A 22322-nucleotide genomic window follows, 5' to 3' on the forward strand; every position below is an offset into this window, starting at 1 on the left:
TAATTTTATATTCGCGTAGATTTAGTGAATACCTATGTGATTATGCCCCATTCCTGTCCATTTTACGTGGGCGGGTTGTGAAATTTTACGGGTCCTCATCCAGCTCCAAATCGTAAATAATTCTCGCAAATATTTGTTTTGGCTGATTTTTTTATCTTTTCTATTGTTAGTATTTGTTAGTTTGTGATATGGAGCTATTCTAACCATTCAGGAAATTCTCAGATAACCAAAATCTAAATTATATCATTTTTATAAAATCACATGTATTCTTGTTATAATAATATTAATCAAAGATAAATGAATTAAGACTAAATGAGGCACTTATCAATATCTTCTCATTTTGAGTATATTTATACATAAAAAAATTACATATTAAAAAAAAAGAAGAGCTAAAATAACAAGAACGATAAAAATAATTATTTTTATAATTTTATTTGACCATCTATATATAAATTAAAAGACAAAAAGATTGTGATTGTCTAACCAAATTAATTTGTATTTATTATATTCAATTTGAATAATCATCTTATTTTAATTTAGTCCTTAATTCACATTATGTGAATTTGGCTCAATACATATTATTTTATTTGATTTAATTATTAGTTAAAAAGATCTCAATTGCCTATTTTATTCATAGATTTATTATTTTAATGACTAATAAATTAATTAATTAATGCACATAATCAATAATTAATTTAGTTTAAAATATTAAAAGAAATAAATTAAAAAATACTATCAAAACAAATTGATATAAATTATAAAAAATTATGTGATATTTAAATATTTAATCAAATCAATTAGTTGATATAATTAATTCATTATAATAAAAAATTTATCTATCTTGTGTCCTAAGTAGGGGGTGCACATGGCATTGCCTCGGCCTGAAGACTCGGCCCGGCCCCAAATATTTTAGGGGCTAATTTGGTGTGATTTTACTGGATCTAGGGTTAGGATCTCAAAAATAGATTCGGTCATTATTTCGGGCCGAATTCGGTTCAAAGCGAACCCAGCTTCATCTGACCCATATACACCCTAAGGAAACTAAAAAAGATATATAGATTTTTTAAATTAATTTCAATATTATGTTATATTAATTATAAGCTTATTATTTTATTTTTAATCACACTTATTGAATTAGATAAAAAAAAACATCAAATTAGAATTTATGGACAAATTCAAATTCAAATATGGATATCAACTTTTCGGTAACAAGTTTTTTTCTTTATAAATAAACTTATCTCAAATAAATTTCTTTATAAATTGTTGTTAAAACTTTAAAGACCTAGTTTTCACTCGGTTTGGACCCGGCATAGTTGTGACTTGAAAATGTTTAGGATTCATCAGGTTTAAAGTCGGATTATGATCTAAAAAGTAGACCCAGTATATATTTAAAGTCGGGTTTGAATCAAGACAAATTCAATTTCACCCGATAAACACTCCTAGTCCTAAGGACATAGGTTAAGTTTACAAATTAAAAAAAATAAAAAAAATAAAAAATACTCTAAAAACAATGCCGTGTCAGCTTTATTTATTAAGTATAGAAATTCGATTTTTATATAATAAAATAGATTTTATATTATAAATTTTGAATATAAGTCATTAATATAAATTATAATACATGAAAACTTAAATTTTATTTAATTAACAAAAAGATATAATATTTTTTATATAGTAAAAAATGTTTAAGAGTCACCAAAAAAAAAAGTTTAAGAATGAGTCGTATTTTTATTAGCTTGTTGAGTTGAATCATATATATTATACAGGGAGTTGACGGGTACTAAATTTTTTTGAAATATATAGACGAAAAAAAACACCACCATAAAATCAGTGTTGGTTGAGTATATGGACAGTACTCTTTTTTTGCTCCACTATCTCTTAGTGATTCAGAATTCTGTTCACACATATTTATTACACATATATCATCACATTCACATACCCACCACCTTTTTTTTTCTCCTTTAAATTCTTGCCAACCATTCTGAGCCTTCACATACCATAAATTAATACAAAAACCTAACTCAATTCCAATAATAATCTAGTGAGTAGGGTACATCCCAAAATGGGGAAAAGTGTTATTATGCTTTGGAGCTTTTCCCTCCTCCCCTCTTTCTTCATCTTCATGAACTTGTTGGGATTCTTAGAGGCTCAAAATAAGACTCCAATTGTTTATGTGTTTGGTGACTCTCTTGTTGATGTTGGTAACAACAATTACTTGGCTCTTTCTATTGAAAGAGCTGCTCTTCCTCACTATGGTATTGATTATCCTACAAAGAAACCAAATGGGAGGTTTAGTAATGGCAAGAATGCTGCAGATTTTATTGGTGAGTCATTTAAAATATTCATTAGTTCATTACAAATATAAAAAAATGATAATATTTGTTTTTCAAATATTACAAATCAGCAGTTCATTCTTATAATTAATCATATTATATCATCAAGTTATGAATATTACAAATCATTAAACTCGTGTCTGTCTCATATATTATTATATTCTCGCCGTCTCAGTTTATAAATAACTATTTTTTAAGGTTAAAACTGTAATTTTATCAAAAAATACATGTCATTTTAGAATTTATATATATAATATTAATTTGTTTGTTTCTAATTTAATCGTTATTTTAATGGTCTCTGTTAATTTGTAATAGTTATTTGATAATTTTTTTGCTAAAATAAATATATTTCAAATACTTTAAAAAAACACACACACAAATTTTTCTGTTCGAAATTCGAATCATTCCCTATTTGATATTTCCTCAATATTTTTTCATCTATGAAAGTAAGAAATTCATGATTGATGATGGGATGACTCCCAAAAAACATATAAATAGCATAACATGAGAGTCAGTTTCATGCACTAAATTTAAAAAAATTGATGTGTGAACTGTGAAATATAAATAAAATAAATAAAGTGGATTAATAGTAAATATAATTTTCTATCACTGCATTAAAAAATATATAGAATTTTATTTACTAACCATTTTGCAATATATTTTTTAACTTTTTAATACTATCTTTCTATTAATTTAAAATAAATTTGTAGTTTTTTGTAAATATAATGGATTTTTATTTTAATCTCTATAAAATTTTTCATTAATTTAACTCCAGAAGTTATGTTAGTTATCATAGTTATTGAAGCATGAAGTATATATATAACTTTGGTTCAAATTAAATGAATGATGATTGGGTTGAATGAAGCTGAGAAATTGGGGATCCCAACTTCACCACCTTACCTCTCCCTAGTGTCCAAGTCCCGCAACAACAAGAATGTGTCATTTTTGGGTGGTGTTAGCTTTGCCTCTGGAGGTGCTGGAATATTCAGTGATAAAATAGATGAAATTTCTGTAAGTTCATTCAATCTTTCTTATTCCTTTCTTCAATTGCTTTTTTTTTTCTCCCTTTGTTTTACCCTGTTCATACATTGTTATATGTTGAAAATAATGGGACCTAGCTAGGATTACTGCATTAGGAGTTGAATAGTCTAGATTGAGGATCCAAATATCATTAATATCAGTTTTTGTAATCTCTGTTTGGTAGTTAAAGGAACTGAAAGAGACCTTCATACAATCCAATTTATTTTTCCACAAACTGGGACAAAAAGTGGGGCATGGGAAAGGGGTGGATTTTATGGAAGTGGGGTCCATGAGAGAAACATTGATTAATTAAAGAGTGAGATTCAAGGGACAAGGATGACCAAATACGCGTATACACGATTAAAATAGAATTGCGGTGAGCGTGGATCGAACACGCGACCTTCAGATCTTCAGTCTGACGCTCTCCCAACTGAGCTATCCCCGCATGCTGATATTATTGCATTCAACGATAAATAAAAAGTATAAGTAAGCGGAACGACAAAATACCATTTCCATTATAAAAGAGAGAATATTTGCATGTTTGGGCGCCGTTATTTTGTTAAAAAAAGATCTTTTTTTATTTTTAACATGTTTGGCAAATTTCTAGTAGTAAAAGTAAAAGCACTAGTAAAATAAAAAAAAGATCTTTTTTGAGAAGCTGTAATTTACATTTTTTTTAAAAGATCTTTTTTTCTTAAAAAAATTTTTTTTTCATGTAATAAATAAACAAAAAAGTACTTTTATATTGTTATACCCAAACATAATTGATAGATAAAAAGACCTTTTTACATGAGATATCCAAACATAAAATTACTTTTACTTCTCTATAAGATCTTTTAAAAAAAGATAATTTAAAAAAAGATCTTTTCTTAGAAGCTCACCCAAACAAGCCCTATATAATAACATATTAACATGTGATATTTGAATATTGGACAGGGTATGATATAGAAGACACGCGTAATCAACAAATGTCATATTTAAAATGTGTTTAACAAACAAATATAGTAACTCACCAAAGCATCCATATTTTATAAATAATAACGAAACTATTTTACAAATAATATGGAGTTGAAATTTTATACTTAATAAAAAATTATAAAATCTCTCATGACAAAATTGATTAAATGTCGGTTAAAAACAAATATATAAAAAACGATCTTGATCTTTCTTATGATGCTGTCCCAAAATAAGCAATCCCCACTTAATTATTATTATTAAAATAATACTATGAAATTAACATTTTAAAAATTATTTTATTTATCTTAATTCTAGAATTTAAATAATAAATTTTCAATCCTAAATTCTAAATCATAAATCTTAAATTTTCTAAAAAATAAAATTGTTTAGAATTAAAAAATAACTAATATTATTGACTACTAAAAGTTAACTTTCTATATTATTATTATTATTATTATTATTATTATTATTATTATTATTATTTGCAGAGGCAAAACATACCTTTGCCAAATCAAGTGGACTACTACATCAAAGTGCAAGGGCAATTGACCGAACAAATAGGAGGACCTGCACTTCAGTGTCATCTCTCGAAATCCATCTTTGTTGTTGTGATTGGAAGCAACGATCTCTTTGGTTACTTCAACTCAAAGGATCTTCAAAATAAAAGCACCCCTCAACAATACGTTGATTCCATGACTTCCTCCCTAAAACTTCAACTACAGGTAAAAAAAAAAAATCTATTTGAATTTGATTCTAATATGTCGTCTATTTTAGCTCCCACTTTTAGTAATCCATTAATCTTATAAATAATTGTATGCAATTGGATGCTTAAAACTGTTTTTGAGTGAAAATGCACTAAACCATGCTTAATAATTATGATCAGAGCATTATATAAAAAAAAGTTTAATTACTCTGTTGGTCCCTATAGTTTTGCGAAATTTTCAATTAGGCTCCCTATATTTTTTTTCCTTTCAATTGAGTCCTTGCACCAATTTTTTTTAATTGGGTCCCCACAATTTTTTTCCTTTTATTTAGGTCCTTATACCAATTCTTTTTTTTTTAGTTGGGTTCTTATAAAATTAAGCCAATTACTACTAAGAAGGACTAAATTGAAGAAAAAAAATTAGTGTAGGGACTTAATTAAAAAGAAAAAAAAATATAGAGACCTAATTGAAAATTTTACGAAACTATAGGGACCAGCAGAGTAATTAAACCTAAAAATAATACGGTTAAATAAGTTTTTGTTCTGGTCTTTATAAATAAATTGGTTTCGATTAAAAAAATTAGATGTTATCTAATTTAGTCATGGCAAATTAAAATCTTGGCATGACAAGATATAGTTTACCAACATTTAACCGCCAAATGATCACTTAAACATAGTAAACAAACAACAAAGAATACAATAGATCATTTTTAAATTTTATTGGGACAACTCTTATCTTGCATGCATTTTATTATTTTTGATTTGGTATTTATTTGGCAGAGACTATACGAGCAAGGTGCAAGGAAATTTGAAATTGCGGGAATTGGTGCAATTGGATGCTGTCCTTCAAACAGGCTTAAGAACAAAACAGAGTGCTTCTCGGAAGCCAATTATTGGGCACTTAAATATAATGAAGATCTTAAAACCTTGTTGAAGAATTGGCAATTGGAGAAAAAGGACATAAGATACTCCTACTTCGATACTTATGCCGCTATCGAAGATCTCATTCAGAGCCCAATTTCTTATGGTATTGTTATCACATGCATATATACTTATAAATCATAATGATAAATAAAAAACTCATATTGCATATACATCTTTTTAGTATAATTAGCATATATATATATATTGGGAGTTAGGACACTAGGAAAATACCTACAAAACTTGTCTTATATAATTTCAGTCTTTTCCTTTTAAAAAACAATAAAAAGTTAGTAACAAATAAGAGAACTAAACAACACAAAACAACAGTAACCACAGTTGGTACTTATCGACTCCTAATCATTTCCGTGGATTTAATGAGTATTTAACTGCTCGATAGATAAAATTTATCGTGCATAAAAAATTATTCAACTGTGTAAGTCAACAAAATTTACGCTAAATATAAACAAATATTATATATATAATCTTAAGCTCTCTTCTTAAAAGACACTTCAATTTATAACTCATTAAAAAAAAGAGAAAAAAATGTAAAACTCTACAAGTTTGTTGTCCTTTATGAATTTGTGAATTTTGATTCTGGTCTCCATTAAAGAAAAATAATGTTCCAAAAAAAAAAAGTTTAGATTTAATCCCTATATCTCATTTTTAAGAGTTCATATGTGCCATTTTCAGGATTTAGAGAAATAAAAACTGCTTGTTGTGGAATTGGTAAGCTGAATGCTGAACTTCCATGTCTCCCAATTTCCATTGTTTGTTCCAACAGACAAGACTATCTTTTCTGGGATCCTGTCCATCCTACCGAAGCTGCTACTCGCATCTTTGTCGATAGACTTTTTGATGGACCTTCAAGATATGCATCTCCTATTACCATGAGACAGCTTGTAGCTGCTTGAATTTCTTTTTTCTTTTTCCATTTTATATCTTAATTTGTCCTCAATAATACAATATGCCATTGTTCTTTTAACTTGTGATTGTCAAGTAGCTCAAAAAGTTCAAAAAGGCTGACCAAAAGGAAATAGAAGAGAGGGGGCAACAATGATAGAGTAAAGAGGAAACATAGTTTACATATATGTTTTGTCTTTATAAATTTGGGTTATGTTGATTTGTTATCCTATTTTTTTTGTACTTTTTTCTTATCATGCCATATAGTAGTAGGTGATCCATTTGCTTTAAAAAGTAAGAATTATTTTAATAGTTCAAAACTCGAAGGATCATTGATGGTTATATTTCACAAGACTTCGGTAAAACAGAACAGCACATTCACATCACAATTTCATTACAAGTCTATAACGGTTGCATTGGAAAATACTTGCCAACGCCACAGCAGTTTTCGTCAACGTGCCTCATACTGGACAACTGCATAAAAACCAAAGAAAGAAAGATGTAAATGAACAGTGTAGATAAACTGCATGTATGCCTTAAAGTAGTGCATCAAATGCAAGCATGTCATTCTCAGAAGAATCCCAGTCATTAATAATTTTCCATTTTTCAGTTACCTAGGCACAGCGAAGATGGTCAGCATTCAACAATAACATATGATGTTTTTGATTGATCTATATTTCATTTCACATTGGGTTTTGTTGTTCTTATTGGGTTATATTTGAAAAAGGAGCATTGGAGCAACGGTTAAATTGTTTAAGGTTCAGTGCTTCCGCCAAACTCTTTTAGATATAACTTATCAGATGAGCAACTACCCAAAATGATGAAGAGGAACAAATCATTGCTGACATGATTGGGTTAATTAAACTCCTAGACCCTCCTTCATAATTTTCTTTAAAAAAAGCATCAAATTCGAACGGTGTATAGTTGTTAGGAATCAAGCAAGATTTCCGAATGCTCGGATGAAAACTTGAATCTCCAAATAAACACAAAAATAAGCCATGTTACTACTTCTAAATACGAGTACTTGTTATTGTACTAACTTCTAAGGAGGCAGAGACTCAAACCCTATGTCAAAAATCAAAGGTCAATTATGTTGACTAATTTGGAGCCTAAACATGCAACTACATTTTAAAACCTAAGAGAGCTTAACTGTAAAGATATATTTCCGAATGAAACTCATTCGGGTAAGGTGTTCCCAATTTTACCCCCAACCAAAATTAGGGTTACGATTACCTCCATTATTCAAAATAAACCATCCAAACAAAGTGCACGTTTTCACGTATTGAAAAATTAGGCGTCCATGAACAACACATTACATAAACTAAAATTATGAGAAAACAAGAAAGGAAAATTGAAAAACAAGGATTATGAAATTCAAATTGTAAAAGAGAGGGCTTACTGCGACGAGTGCGCTTCTTGTAAAGGATACGGTAGCCGCACTCTCTGCACTGTATAACATCACCTGGTTTCAGCGTATTCTCCATACCACAATCTGCACAACGAAGAAACAAATGAAAAAGAAAACTTCAAAAACACAAATTGTCTTTCAGAACCCTAAAATCCAAAACCACTCATAGGCAGAAGAATTATCAAAGAAACAAATATGAGAGATGAGATGAGAGGAGAAAGAGAAACCTCCGCAGATGTAGCTAACTGGCTCAGCTGGAGGATCCATCGATGGCGCAGGTTTCTGAGTGATCGAGAGACTAAAGATTTTAAGTTTCAGGTTTTGGTGCAGCCAGCAACACACTATAAAAGAGGGCAAAGAGATATGTTTTAGCCACTATTCTGAAAACCGAATCAGTCATTGAACCGTTATAATTATTGGTTCATTAATTTATTAGTTTAACCAGTTTAATCATAATTCAACCGAAAAAACCATTTTTAATAAAATAATAAATAAATTATAAATAAACACTCTTAAAACATCATTATAATCTAATATAAACTTTAAAATATCTTCTAAATTTAAAACACTTCATGAAATGTCTTCAACAAAAGTCTTAAAATCTTTAAAAAAACTACAAATTTAAAAGATAAATAAAAAATAGGTTTAATTACCGTTGGTCCCTATAGTTTCGTGAAATTTTCAATTAGGTCCCTATACTTTTTTTCCTTTTAATTGAGTCCTTGCACCAATTTTTTTTTTAATTGGGTCCCTACACTTTTTTTCCTTTTATTTAGGTCCCTATACCAATTTTTTTTTTAGTTGGGTCTCTATAAAATTAAGCCAATTACTACTAAGAGAGACTTAATTAAAAAAAAATTAGTGCAGGGACTCAATTAAAAAGAAAAAAAATATAGGGACCTAATTGAAAATTTTACAAAACTATAAGGACCAACAGAGTAATTAAACCTAAAACATATACCTAAACATAAAATGCCAACATAAAAATTTGTTATCAATCATCCTAAGTTAGTAAGGCTTGGACCATTGTTGGAGCATACAAATTTTACTCCCGAGAGAGTATGAGGAAGAATGATAATGTTTTCGAATCTCGTGGGAGAAAGTAGTAGTTCGATTTCTACTAAATCCAACACCTAAATATATAATACATTAATCAATGTAAAGATAGAAACATGCCTGTATTCATTAATGCAATTGCAATGCTTTGGTTTCAGTTACATGAAAAATTTTCATACTTGTGCAAGCACAATTGTCATTTTCTTTTACCCCTGTTGTTGCTGTCAAACTTACACGAAAAATATCTCAGATACACCTCAGTTTAAGCTTTCAATTTCAACAAAATAAAAGCCATAGATTATAGATAAGAATACAATCAAGATTGGAGAGTATTTGTGAACTAAGAACCATAAGGAACGGTTGTATTTATATTTAATCTGGCAATTCCTATCTGTAGTTTACATTTTGAACTAAACTAGTCCATCCAAGCCATCATTTAATCTAATCAAAAGTGAACCACAAAATCATTTGACAAAAAGAAATAGCACTTCAACTGCTATTGTCATCTTTAGGATTCCACTTTAGCTTCCTCAGGCTGGAAAAATAAATAAATACATAAAAAGGAAGGAAAAAACCCTCCAAGTTTTATAACATGTTCTGTGTTCTGAAATTAATTAATTGTTAAAACTTAGGTCAATATCAGTTAACAACTCTTGATACAAACTGCAAACCATTGGTTCCAATCCAATTCCAACTAACCTCCATGCGAACAATATATTAAAATTAATCTCATAAATAAATAAATCTGATCCAAATAATCAATAATCTCAGTAAATTAAAATCACAACACAAAAAAACCCAAAAGAAAACGAACAACAAGCGATGATTGCCACTGACCTTCGAAGACGATGCCGACAGAACGTTGATTGACCGGACGGACGGCGGCACTGGCTCAACGGACGCGCGGCGGCACTGGCTCGAAGAGAAGAGAGGCTAGGGTTGGAGAAGGGGGAGTGATTCACACTTCAGAGTTCTGGCTTCTGGTCGAGTGAGAGACTGGGAAGCACGGTCGCGTAAAGCAGTAGGGACGACGGGTGGACCAGATTCGACGGCGGCGGTAGGACGGTGGCGGTGACACAGCTTGAAGAGGAGAGTGACGGAGGCTAGGGTTTTCTTAGAGAGGGGGAAGCAAATGCGTGAGAGACAGAGAGGGTGAAGCTGGTTCCCTTTATCTAATACCCAAAACGGTAACGTTTAAGGCTGGAAGGTCAAAACCGGCCGGGACCTGGTTCGGTTCGACCGGAGGTTCAGGCCGGTTCATCGGTTCTACAAAGAAACAAAAGGAAAATCATTAACATCCTTACAAATTTCAATTTCCTTTCTTTTACTCTTGTTTCAGTATTTCACTATTTCCTTTCAAATAAACACAGTATCAGAGCCTCATTTCTTTCTTCATAATAGAATCTAGCCTGAGTTAGGGATAAAGGAAAAGAAAAAGAGAATTCGATCAAATCCCTTGCTACCTTGATGGCCATGGCTGCGATTCGGAGCATCAACACAGTAGCAGAGGCTATGCCCCGACTCACCAGGTTCTCTCTTCAAGCCCCAAAATTGGTTAGCACTTCTTCCCTTTTTTAATCAAAAAAGGAAATTTTTCTTTGTTATTTTTTTTAATATTGTTTACTGCATGATTGAGTTAGAATATGAAAGTTTATTTCTTATCTTGCCTTGAAAAAATGTACATTCCTTTTTTCCGAGAATAGGGTAGAAGTTTAGAAGAAGGAAAATTTAGCTACAAATATAACAAAATGTTACTTACTATTAGTACAATGTTCCTGTAATTTACTAATTTATTTGACTTATGCACCTTTAATTGAATCCCGAAGGAGAGAGAGAATCAAATCTTTTTGCTATAGTGCACTATACACCATATCTGAAGTATTTGGTTGGAGTATAATTCACCATGGGATAGGATGAGTTGTTTGGCTTCTATTTGGTGTAAAGGTCATGAATTTTTTGAATGTGTTTCTTTCACAAACATGTTGAAAGATTAGAAAGGTACACGCTGTAAATACTGAATGATATTCTTCTTATATATCATTTAGTTTTTACAGAAAAGAAAAGAAAAGAAAGAATGTTGTGTATTTAACTAGGGTATAACTGGGTTGAGTATTGTGCTATTTGGGTTTGAAAGGGTGTTTTATGTTGTATCATCATTACACAAGTGGAAGCTGTAGAAAAGAAGGAAAGCATTGTTGTTTTGTGTTTTGTGTTAATTGCACTGAACTCTCCTAATGTTAGCTGTTGTTACACTATACACGACACGTAGTGGTTAAAGGCTTTGGTTCTGTTGTATCCTTACTTGTCATATTGTTCTTGCATCTTGAAACAACTTTCTTTTGGAGAAATTATGCTTATTTCCCCTACCTTATGCATGATTCCTGGACTGTTCTCAGGTGGAGGTGGAATTTGCCGATGGTCATGTATTCAAGTTGTCGGCTGAGTTTCTAAGAATAAACAGTCCTGCAGTTGATGGAAAAATCAGATCAATTGGAGGTGAAAAGGTACTTGCTTTCTGCAACTCAGAATGCTTTTTCAACTGTGCACCATTTGGAAACTATATCCTGAGTTTTAGTACACTTTCATAATTGAATCAATGAGGTCTCTTGTCTGATTAATCTTCCTTGTTACTTCTTTTTCTGTTGTTTTGATTTGACTACATTCCAATTGATCCCTCGAACCAGGTAATATCTGGGAGACGGCACGTGGGAATCATGTCTGCAGAACCGGTAGGGAACTATGGGGTAAGGTACATCAAACTTAGACATTAGATCTAAATTTCAATATCTAAATCCCTCAAACTGGAATGTGATGCATAGTTGATGAATTGGATTGTTCAGGCTTAATTTTGATGACTTGCACAAAACCGGAATCTATTCCTGGGATTATTTCTATCACCTGGGAAGTAACAAGTTTACCCTCATGAGAAATTACATCAAAACACTGAAGAAATACGGGCTAAGCCGGGATCCAAGCAGAAAAAAATGATGCAGGCATCCGCTTCTTGATTGGCCAAAACTGGTTTGAAATTGTGTCAGTTGACATCATGAAACTTGTGTTTGTCTTTGGATAGCTTCATCTGTTGAAATTGCAAAACTGAATTTTGTATGAGATGTGAAGAATATTGTTTCAGTGAAGTATTCATTAATTATGAAAGGATGAAAGAAATAAAGGAGTATTCTTCTTGACCCTTTTCTTTTCTTCCATTACAATTATTTGCTAGAGTCATCTGAACCCTGCCAAAATCCCTATAACGTTCGTGTATCTTATTCCGTATGACTATTTCCGTAAAATTGTTGTTATAATCTGTGTCCCCCAAAAAAAAGAATATTGTTCCTGTTCCTCGTTGCTGTATAGTTTTTTTTTTCTATTTTTAGTTTGTGATTTGATTGATGATCTATGTTATGTTTGAAGTATGAAATTGTAATTTGGATCATAAAACTTGGGATCCCAACATCAATTGTTGCAACTAACAGCATTGTGGTACATTGTCAAAAAATGTAAAGTCGTTAAGGCATCCCGTGACCTTATTCTCATTCTTTCTCTTCAAAATTATTTGTGGTCCCTCTTTAATCTTCTATCCTTGTGCCTTCACAAATTGGGGCTTGAGGTTTTATTTGGGTGAAGATGAGAAGAAAGAGTTCTTTTGAAGAGTGTGTATGAAGCCACGATGGATACTTTGACAGTTACCATGGATCATAACTAATGCTCTCTCTCACTGGTTTAACATTTGGTTTAAGTAACATTTAGCTTTAATATCTACTGCAACAGCTAGTGTAAGCATTAGGTCTTGTTAACTGCATTGTTAGTTTTGTTAACTGCATTGTTAGTTTGTCATTCTTTCTGGATGATAATGGTATAGCTAGAAGTCAAGATCTATTTGCATTGTTTGCAAATACATTTATTTAGTTATGTTCATTGTCCATGACTTTGGATATAAGTTTGTATTTTATCATGTTATTTTTAATATTTTCTAGTTGTAATTAATGTGATTGGAAAATGATGGTAGTGTACTATATTTTGTTTTAAAATATTTCTTTTATTTTATTTTTTTTTTACATTTTTAATGATCAGTAGTGTAATAATAATATAGATTAATTTTAAAAAATTATATTGACAGGTTTGTGAAGGTTTGAAACCTCCACAAAATAGCTGTTATTTTTAAAATGAAAAGGTCTTTTTGTGGGAGTTTTGAACCGTCACAAACATTGACCAAGAACTGCCACAAAAATCCAATATAAAACTTCTACTAAACACATACAAAATCTCCACTAAAGGTTTTTAAAAATCCCGACAAAAGACTTCGTGGCACGTCAAATTTTAGGGGTTTTAGTAACTTCCACAAATAAGAGAAAAAACTCCCACAAATAAATAAAAATCTTTGTAGTGAAAATCACAGGTTCACAGGAACACACAGCAAATTATTCCAATCCAATAATCTCATAAGTCAAAATGATTCGATAATAATTCAACCTAGTAACAAGTTAAAACAACAAAATTCACGACTTAACTAACAATAATTATTCATAATTATTCAACAATCTTTCAACAAAATTCATTTGTTGAGTACATCTTTTTATTGAGTTATTATTGTGTCATTATATATATTCTGAGTATAATTTATGAATATTGTAGAATAGAAATGTAAAACTATAAACTTGTTATATATGCTATATATGTAGATGATATGAATAAACTTAACATCAGATATGTGCATTTTAATTTGTATGATCATCATTTAACAAATAATGTAATTTTGAGTTTTGATGTTTTGTATTAACTTCAATATAGGAGACAATTTAATTATAATTTAATGGTAAAATTCAAATTCGTCTCACTAAAACTATTAACCTAAGAGTCCGAATTTGTTCAAATAACATAAATATATTTTCTTATAAATTATAATTAATATAATAATATTAATTATTTATAATAAAAAAGTACGCAAGTTAAAAGTTTAATTAATGTGAATTAAATACATATTTTAACAAAAGAGACAATACATTAATAAAAAAAATATATTTAAAAAAACATATCCATCCATCAGTTAACATATTGAATATCTTTATCACAAAAAAAATTAACATTTAATATTTATTTTATATAAATGACTAATTTAATAATCAATTTTAATATATAAATAACATAATTAAAAAAAATAATGGTTTTTATTATAAAAAATTATAATGTGCGAGATGCTAACTTACACATAATTTATGTATTTTAACAATTCAATACCCTGTTTGGTATGTATGAGAAATATAATGGAGCCAACTTACTAACAAATAAACTAGGTTTAATAACTTTAAAGTTGGCCTCTGTAATATATAAATTCTTGGAATAAAAAACTAATTTTTTGATAATTGATACAGAAATTTTTAAAAATTAATTTATGATATTTTTATTATTTATTTATTTATTTATTATTATTAAGGTGAGAATTAGGAAAGCTTGCTGTGGGAAATTGTTTTTTCTTTTTGACAAAAATAGGTTTCATGATAATTCTCTTCAAGCCCAACCAGATAAATCAAAACTGATGGAATGTGGAACATGCGGCTACTGGAGTGGATTGCATGGAGAAATCTAGAACTCCAACCTGAGATGCCTCGAGAAACTTCCAACATATCCTATAAATTTCATCAATGCTAACGTCATCTTCTCCCGTGATCATTTCTTTACTCTCGCAACAAGAAAATTAAATGGCCTCAACACTTCCAAATATGAGTTTCTGTGCTCACCCTTCATCTATAAGAGTTTCCAATACCAAATTGTTACCATTCTCAAGAGCAAGGAATGTAATTTTCCACAACAATGTAAAGGCTACTGCCGGAAATGATGCAAGCTTCCAGAGGACAAAGCAGCATCAACAATTGCAGCCTAAGATGAATAAGGGACTACAGTCTTCCCCCAAAGGTAATGGGAAAAAGAAAGGTCTGATTTACCAATACTTCATTCCCTTGTCATAATTCAATGGTTTTGTCGCCTTTAACTGTTTTTGGGGACTTTTCTATAGTTTCAATCTTCATGTTATTTATCTTTTCATTTTATAGGTACGGTAAAAATTAATTATTGTATTAATTATTTCAACTAAGATGGTTTCAGTAAAAACTAGCCAAATGCGTGAATTTAAAACCTCTATATGGATGGTATTTATGCTAAGTATTAGGATATTTTTTTCTTTGTAAATTGGATGGTTCTAAATCTGTTTTCTAATTTATCATATTTTAGGCATTTAGAGAGGGAAGGAGGGTGTAAAGACAGAAGCTAATTGAATCAGTTTTCGTGTTTTACGTTGCAATAATACTTAACTTATCTCCTCTTAATTTAAATATGGTAAAACATTTAGTAACCAATATTTTAAATCATAAATAAATAAAATTAATTATTATATTTATAATTAACTAAGTTATTTTATTTTTGGCTGATTTAGAGTTAGTTTCATATATTTTTTTAATTATTTTATAAATATATGATAAAATATAAAATATATATTAAAAATATATGTATTCATACAAAAGTATAGTGAGTGGTTTGATAATTAATTTTTTTCATTTTTTTGAATTGCAGTGCTGCTGTTGAACCAGTTTCCAGAAGCAAGAACAATGAGACAAATGTTGGACACAATGGAGAGGATTGTGGAGAATCCATTGTCATACAGCAGCGCTTCACCTTTGATCATAACCGAAAACGGTGAATACAATAAAGGGAAACTGCCGTGGTTAATAAAAGAAGGGAAGAAAGATTACAAGATGAGGTTTAATATGCCAGGTATGAACAAGAACGATGTAAAGATATGGGTTGAAGAGAACATGTTGGTTGTGAAGGCAGAGAAGGAGCAAAGAGTGCACCATGAAGGTCAGGAAAATGGAAGTGAAGGGCATGAAGATGACTGGCCTGCCAGTAGCTATGGTAGATATAATGACAGGATTGCCCTTCCGGAAAACATTGAGTTCGACAAGATTAAAGCGCAGGTCAAAGATGGAGTTCTTTACATAACAGTTCCAAAAGCAAGTAACGCTGCAAAAAAGATTGACATAGATGTAGAGTAACCGTAATCTCGTAGTAAAGTTTGTTTCATGGTTATTAGAAAACTGCGATGGAATCTTTTGTGATTAAATTACAGGCCTATAATATTCCCACTCGAGTTTATGAATTGCTTCCAAAATCATTACTTAGGTAAACAAAAGAATCAAAGCAACTATGGTTTATTCATGGCTACATTCAGTGTTGTCTAATTTCCGACTTTTACCAAGTTATGATGACATCTAACATTCGTTGGAAATTAGAAATCTAAAATCTGTATACTTGTTTTTAACACACGTTTAATGAATCAGAACATTAGTGGCTAGTATCATATTTAAAAACAAAGAATTTTAATAGAAGTTTACACTGATGCTACACAATGAAAAGGTTTGCAAATAGATCCTGATCAAGTTTCAACAAACAAAAAGAACACGATGATAAGGTATAATTTTTCTTGTTAGTGATGTCAGTTAGAATCAAATACAAAAGCCACCACGGGCGAATTCAATCCTGCAGCTCAAATTTGTGTTGAAATTGGCTTACAACAAACATGCAAAACGAGGAGCAGATTTGGCGGTCTTTCTCGCTCTTCTCCAACTGCACTCGTCTATGGCCGAATTGGGAGTGCAGTTGTCACAGATTAGTAAACTTACTATGCATTCTGAAAGTGTTTGAGAAGCGAGAACTTCCGAAGGTGACAGATCTATCCATTAAGATGGTTTTTTCTTTCTGCCAGTTTGAGTGATGCGCCTCAACAGTTGAGTTTCCCTTTTCATCCCTCTGTAAGACAAAAATCAAAACCTTATCACATCCATTAGCAAGTTGCTTGGAATCTCTGATAAATGAGTTATATATACCTCTGATATAAGTAGATATAGAGATAGTAAAGTAGCAGCAGCATCAAAAGCAAAATGGAAGCAACGATGTAGAATGCATTTGTCTTCTTCTGCATATACCAAGAAACCAGTTAAATGAATTCAAACGAATTATATTAAATAGATTCATTTCCACCACATAGTTGGACAAAGTATTGAGGAGTCTTTGAAAATCCACTCTCTCATTATTATGCAATTTGTCAAGTTAAATTCTTTCAGGATTTCTGAATCTTGATTTTTCAGAATGATCCTCTTAAGGTAAATTAAAGAAAGGGATAGAAATCATTTATATATTTTAATTAAATTACCCGGCGGCCTCTGGAGAAAGGTTTCCTGCTTCCAGTGCAGCTGTGCGCATCACAGAATTGGTGCAAGAAGAATTCTGACAAATTGTGAATGTAAGAAAGCAGTAGCTGCCAATAACGCGCAACATTTTACAGAAAAGAAACTAATATCGTACCATGGAGTCGGCTTGCTGCAGGACCGTCATTAACAGGAAAACAACTATCTGCTAAGCTCTGTAGAAAACAATTAGAGACAGACATAAATTGTTTATACCATCAATTTAGCCCTTGAATACTTAATAACATAGACAATTTAACCTCCGAATAACTAAATAAGTCCATTGTGTTCAAATGATTTACTCAATTTGATAAATTTCCCAAACCCACATAGCAACTGATGTTGCACTTGTTTAGTCCTTCAAGGGCTAAATTGTCAACTTTTCAATCTTTTGAGATAAATTGGTGGCTTGAAACAAATCTGGTTAAAACAAATGAATAGACAGACTGATGCACACCTCGCACAGATGTTTATTTCTTGCAGCAGCAGCAGGATTACATTTTGATTTTTTCAACCCAGAATTGATTTCAATGTCACAGTGCAATGCGCCACATAGATCTGCTAAGCACTGGCTCTGATTCTGGATCAAGCACAATGATCTTTCGGTTAGTGATGCTACTACATGTCTACATGTCATGTTGAGCAAAGAAAGCCATAAGTCTTTTTTATTTCTTTCAACAGAATTTCTAGTTTGAAAATTCAGACAGGCCAATATCCAATATCTTAATATCAAAATGATAAAAGAATACTATTGACAGGAAATCGTTTATGCTTAGGGAAATTAAACAATCAAAGCATCCAACAGACATAACCCCAAATAAGGGATCTTTTTTTTCTCATCCTTAAGAGGATCAACTAGTTACTATCAGTCAACAGCAGGTTTCTCTATAGTAACCGTTAAAATAAGAAAGCATAGAGAAGCTTAGCTTAAATAAACTAGAGTGACCCGATGACAAAGCCTAGATCTAACAGTGGTAACCTTTTAAAAGAGAAATTGTATTGAAGAAACATCTTACCAAATTTAGCAAATTGGAGTGTCTGTTATCAAAATGTTGGTCAAGATATTTCTCTTCATAGAAAATTTTCTTACAGTAACCACATTGCCATTCATTTATGTTAATGTGGGATTTATGTTGTTCCTGATCTCTGTATAGATCATTGTCAGGGTGAAACTTACAACTTCTTGAGATATGATATTTTTCTTTCTCCACGAACGGCATCAAATACTACAGCAAAATCAATGTACGGAGCAAATGAACATCTCATCAGTTATATCATAATGATACAACAAGGTCATAGTAGCATCATGCAAATCACAAATTTGAATATTCTAATACCTCCTGAATGATCTTCTGTGCTGCTCTGCTTCTTTCTCTAGAGCAATGTATTTGATGATTACCATCCTGTTCCTGCTGCAGAGTTCTGAATAGTGACATTATATATTAGGCACACCAATTCCTGGAAAGTGAAAAAGGAACGAAGCACAAACATATCGATTGAACAAAAGTAAGAAGAAAACAATTATTCAAGTATATCAAAATAATGATTTCTTTTTTTATATATATTTTTACTTTCTGGACAAAAGATACATAAAACAAAAGATGGGAGTGTATTAACTATAAAGTATGAGCCACACACAATTTATGTTATTTATTTACTTCACCTTACTAATAATAGTATCACAAGGGCGTGAAGAAGTTAATACTGACACACAAACTAAAATTGTTGTTTCATTGCTCAAGATTAAATTCACTCACCTTCCAGCATTTGAATCTATATAACCCTGTAACAAAGGAACAATAAAAAATTATTTTCACACTGCCACGGAAATGGGAATTGAAACAAATTTGCAGAAGTCTTGAACAAAACCAAACAACAAAAAGTAACCAGGGATCCAAATTGTAACCAAGGATTATTCCAAATTTAAAAAAAAAAAAATAGAAGAAAGAAAGAAAGAAAGATAAAATGGCGCACGAAATCCTTATGTACCCTTACGCAATTTCAATTCATTTCTGTTCTAATACATATTCGTACTCATACAATACAAGCAACCCATGGTAACCAATGAAACGCTTCAGTTAAAAAGGTGTAGCCAAATAACAATTACTAAAACACAGCATGATCTCCACTAGAAAAATCATACACTATGCTTATTGGTTGTCAACGAACCAAATCATTTTCCACACTCTAGAACCTAATTTCATAAAATCCAAACACCGCATGAAAACAGAATTAAGCATTCAGGCAACAACTTGAAGCAATTACTTAACAAGAATCAACATACACTATGAAATTAGCCTCTCTATTTTCATATAAATAAGAAGTATCACAACTTAAACCTTTATATTGCTGCAGCATAATGAACCAAACCCTCACATATTTGCATTCTATGGTAAATCCAAAATCATACAATTCAAACAGACAAGAATTTACTTCAGCAAGATTCTCACTCCATAAAAAATTGCAACGTTCAATAATATAAAACAATAAGAAAAATAAATAAAACGAATTTGTATTTATTTTTGGGGAATTACTTGATCAATGCCTTGAGAAGTTGAAGAAACCCTTGCAGGCTGAAGAAGAATGCAGAATAGAACCAACGTCAACAGCATCTCCATTGTTCTCGAAGATTCTTCTTTCTTTTCCTTCCAAAGAGACGAGAACATCTCCGAATCCTTGATGAACGGAAACGATTGAAACTTTGCATAAGAAGAAAGAAAGGAAGAAGGTAAGAGAAAAGAAAAAAGGGAAAAACTCTAACGCAGTATTTCTTCTCTTGCGAGTTAGGAAGTGGAAGCACGCCGTGCAGACACGAGAGTGTAGCCTATTGGAATATGCCACGTGTCCAACCCCAGAAGGCTAAGATTTTCGTTTGACTTCTTTGGTCTAACCGTATTGACCTTCTAAATTTGTAACTTTGAGTCAATCAATAATCTTCTACTAGTGGATGTAATTTTGTGGCTAATTTTTTTCATATTGGTTAAATATATGTCTAATATATTGTTATTAGAAGATTAGGTATTTTTTTATACGGTGTTTTATTTAAATCGGACGGTCCGATTTGTTTAAAGAAAAAAATACACTACAAATCAGAGGGTCCGATTTGTTTAAAAAAAAAACTACAAATCGTAGAGTCCGTTTTGTATTTTGTATTTTTTTATTTTTTAAAATAAAAATCGGACAGTCCAATTTTAACATTAAATTTTTTTTATTTTCGAAATCACAGATCGAACCGTCTGATTTGTGATTGTTTGGAAAAAAATAAAAATAAATCGAAGACACCGATTTGTAACTCTATAGCAAAATTAAACACTTCTCTTTTTACATCATTGGAAGATACACTCTTCTCTCTCCCACACAAAAAAGAAAAGGTGTAATTTTGTATTATTAATTTGTAAGATTATTTTATATATAGTCACACAAGTGGCCAGTGACTGTTTTAAATTTATTTGCTAAATTGAACGATAAATACAAAGCATGATAGCTTGTTAGATGTATTGGATTATGTTCATAATAGACTTTTTGAATTTTGTTTTTTCTTTTAAAATGGGTAAAAATTGAAGAGTACATATGATAGCTATTATATTTGTTTAAAACTCTAAATTCTTATAGTTTTTAAAAAGGCATTCCTCTAAATAATATATAATGCCTCACATTTCAGAACATATATTCATAGAAATCTTTTACCCAATAATATAATTTAATAATAATTCTTGTTTTAGACTTTGTTTTATATGTTTAAAAAAGAATAAATAAATTGTAAATGCATAACTATTAAGTTTTTTTTCACTTCACTTAATTATTTTTACAAAAATTATTATTTGTATACTACTTTCAATCATATATATACACGGTGTTGTAAGTGAGTTATAGATAAAGTAAAAGAAAAGCTTAACTTGTGGAAATCAAAGGTCCTTAGCAAGGCTAGAAAATTGGTACTTATAAAGTCAATAATAAACAGCCTACCGATTTATTACTTGAGTTTGTATAAGATGCCAAATGTAATTGCACATAGAATAATCTCATTGTAGAGAAGATTCTTTTGAAGGAAGAAAGACGGACAACCTGGCATGGCTCTTGTTAAGTGGGAGATGGTTCAAGCACCAAAGAAGCTCAGAGGGTTGGGGATGGGAGATACGATGGTACGTAATACTGCTTTATTGTTTAAATGGTGGTGGCGTTTCTCAAAAGAAGACTGTCCGTTATAGAAGAAAATTGTATGCTCCTGTAATAACTTAATTTCTGATCAGTTGTTGTCAACTTAGACTCTATCAGTGAGAGGAGGCCCGTTGAGAGACATATGTCAACTGCGAGTAAAGGACCAACAGGTCCGACAGAAGATTATTGATGGTCTGGCTATGAAGGTGGGGGATGGTAGATCTGGGAGGATACTTGGCTCCAAATGGAAAAGCTGAAAGACTCCTGTCTGAGACTCTTCTTAATTTCAAACAAAAAAGGATCAGTAATTGAGAATTGTGGGTTTCGAGATGGGATAGAGTAGATTTGGAACTTCCAATGGAGGAGGAAACTTTGCCAGTGGGAGGTTGATACCTTAGATCAGATGCTTCATGTCTTGCAATCTATTAGATCAATAGCAGAAGTGCAAGATAGAGTGGTGTGGAAATTTGACAGGAAAAGTGTTTATTCTACTAACTCTTTTGTTTAGGTTTTGCAGGAACAGACTATGACCGATGATATTCTGAGCTACAGATTCACAAAAGAGATTTGGAAAGGACTAGTTTTGCCTAGAGTAGAGTTGTTCACCTGGTTTATACTAGTAGGCC

General features: G+C 31.1%; 5 protein-coding genes and 1 non-coding gene across 8 annotated transcripts; 3 read left to right on the forward strand and 3 right to left on the reverse strand.

Moving 5' to 3' along the window:
- The first annotated feature begins 1714 nt into the window (after positions 1-1714).
- On the forward strand, positions 1715-7064 carry LOC112790038 (GDSL esterase/lipase At5g55050). Its single transcript, XM_025832253.3, has 5 exons — positions 1715-2321; positions 3196-3341; positions 4796-5029; positions 5791-6037; positions 6625-7064. The coding sequence occupies exons 1-5, from the start codon at positions 2060-2062 to the stop codon at positions 6843-6845; spliced, it is 1110 nt and encodes a 369-aa protein (XP_025688038.1). The 5' UTR covers positions 1715-2059; the 3' UTR covers positions 6846-7064.
- Positions 3723-3795, reverse strand: TRNAF-GAA (transfer RNA phenylalanine (anticodon GAA)). The gene has a single exon. It is a non-coding gene; the product is annotated as a tRNA-Phe (tRNA).
- A 51-nt stretch (positions 7065-7115) lies between the features above and the next one.
- On the reverse strand, positions 7116-10839 carry LOC112790050 (DNA-directed RNA polymerases II, IV and V subunit 12). Of its 2 annotated transcripts, none has more exons than XM_025832279.2 (4): positions 10136-10839; positions 8470-8583; positions 8234-8326; positions 7116-7308 (listed from the first exon to the last, which is right to left on the reverse strand). In XM_025832279.2, the coding sequence occupies exons 2-4, from the start codon at positions 8507-8509 to the stop codon at positions 7286-7288; spliced, it is 156 nt and encodes a 51-aa protein (XP_025688064.1). In that variant the 5' UTR covers positions 8510-8583; positions 10136-10839; the 3' UTR covers positions 7116-7285. The 2 variants fall into 2 exon arrangements, with proteins under 2 accessions (XP_025688064.1, XP_072091522.1); XM_072235421.1 differs by lacking the exon at positions 10136-10839 and adding an exon at positions 9279-9527 and having other exon boundaries at positions 8470-8904.
- Positions 10603-12489, forward strand: LOC112790046 (uncharacterized). Its single transcript, XM_025832266.3, has 4 exons — positions 10603-10852; positions 11695-11802; positions 11983-12047; positions 12139-12489. Exons 1-4 carry the CDS (start codon positions 10766-10768, stop codon positions 12284-12286), a joined length of 408 nt encoding a protein of 135 aa, XP_025688051.1. The 5' UTR covers positions 10603-10765; the 3' UTR covers positions 12287-12489.
- Positions 12490-14741: 2252 nt separating this feature from the next.
- LOC112790074 (small heat shock protein, chloroplastic) lies at positions 14742-16451 on the forward strand. The gene is made up of 2 exons (XM_025832310.2): positions 14742-15211; positions 15866-16451. The coding sequence occupies exons 1-2, from the start codon at positions 14998-15000 to the stop codon at positions 16345-16347; spliced, it is 696 nt and encodes a 231-aa protein (XP_025688095.1). The 5' UTR covers positions 14742-14997; the 3' UTR covers positions 16348-16451.
- Positions 16452-16654: 203 nt separating this feature from the next.
- On the reverse strand, positions 16655-20347 carry LOC112790059 (uncharacterized). Of its 2 annotated transcripts, none has more exons than XM_025832287.3 (9): positions 20073-20347; positions 19296-19321; positions 18876-18960; positions 18555-18764; positions 17996-18118; positions 17657-17714; positions 17505-17578; positions 17179-17267; positions 16655-17101 (listed from the first exon to the last, which is right to left on the reverse strand). In XM_025832287.3, exons 1-9 carry the CDS (start codon positions 20202-20204, stop codon positions 17032-17034), a joined length of 867 nt encoding a protein of 288 aa, XP_025688072.1. In that variant the 5' UTR covers positions 20205-20347; the 3' UTR covers positions 16655-17031. The 2 variants fall into 2 exon arrangements, with proteins under 2 accessions (XP_025688072.1, XP_025688078.1); XM_025832293.3 differs by having other exon boundaries at positions 18876-18996; positions 20073-20323.
- Positions 20348-22322: the final 1975 nt, after the last annotated feature.

The sequence above is a fragment of the Arachis hypogaea genome, chromosome 1, assembly GCF_003086295.3.
Source record: "Arachis hypogaea cultivar Tifrunner chromosome 1, arahy.Tifrunner.gnm2.J5K5, whole genome shotgun sequence".
NCBI lineage: Eukaryota > Viridiplantae > Streptophyta > Magnoliopsida > Fabales > Fabaceae > Arachis > Arachis hypogaea.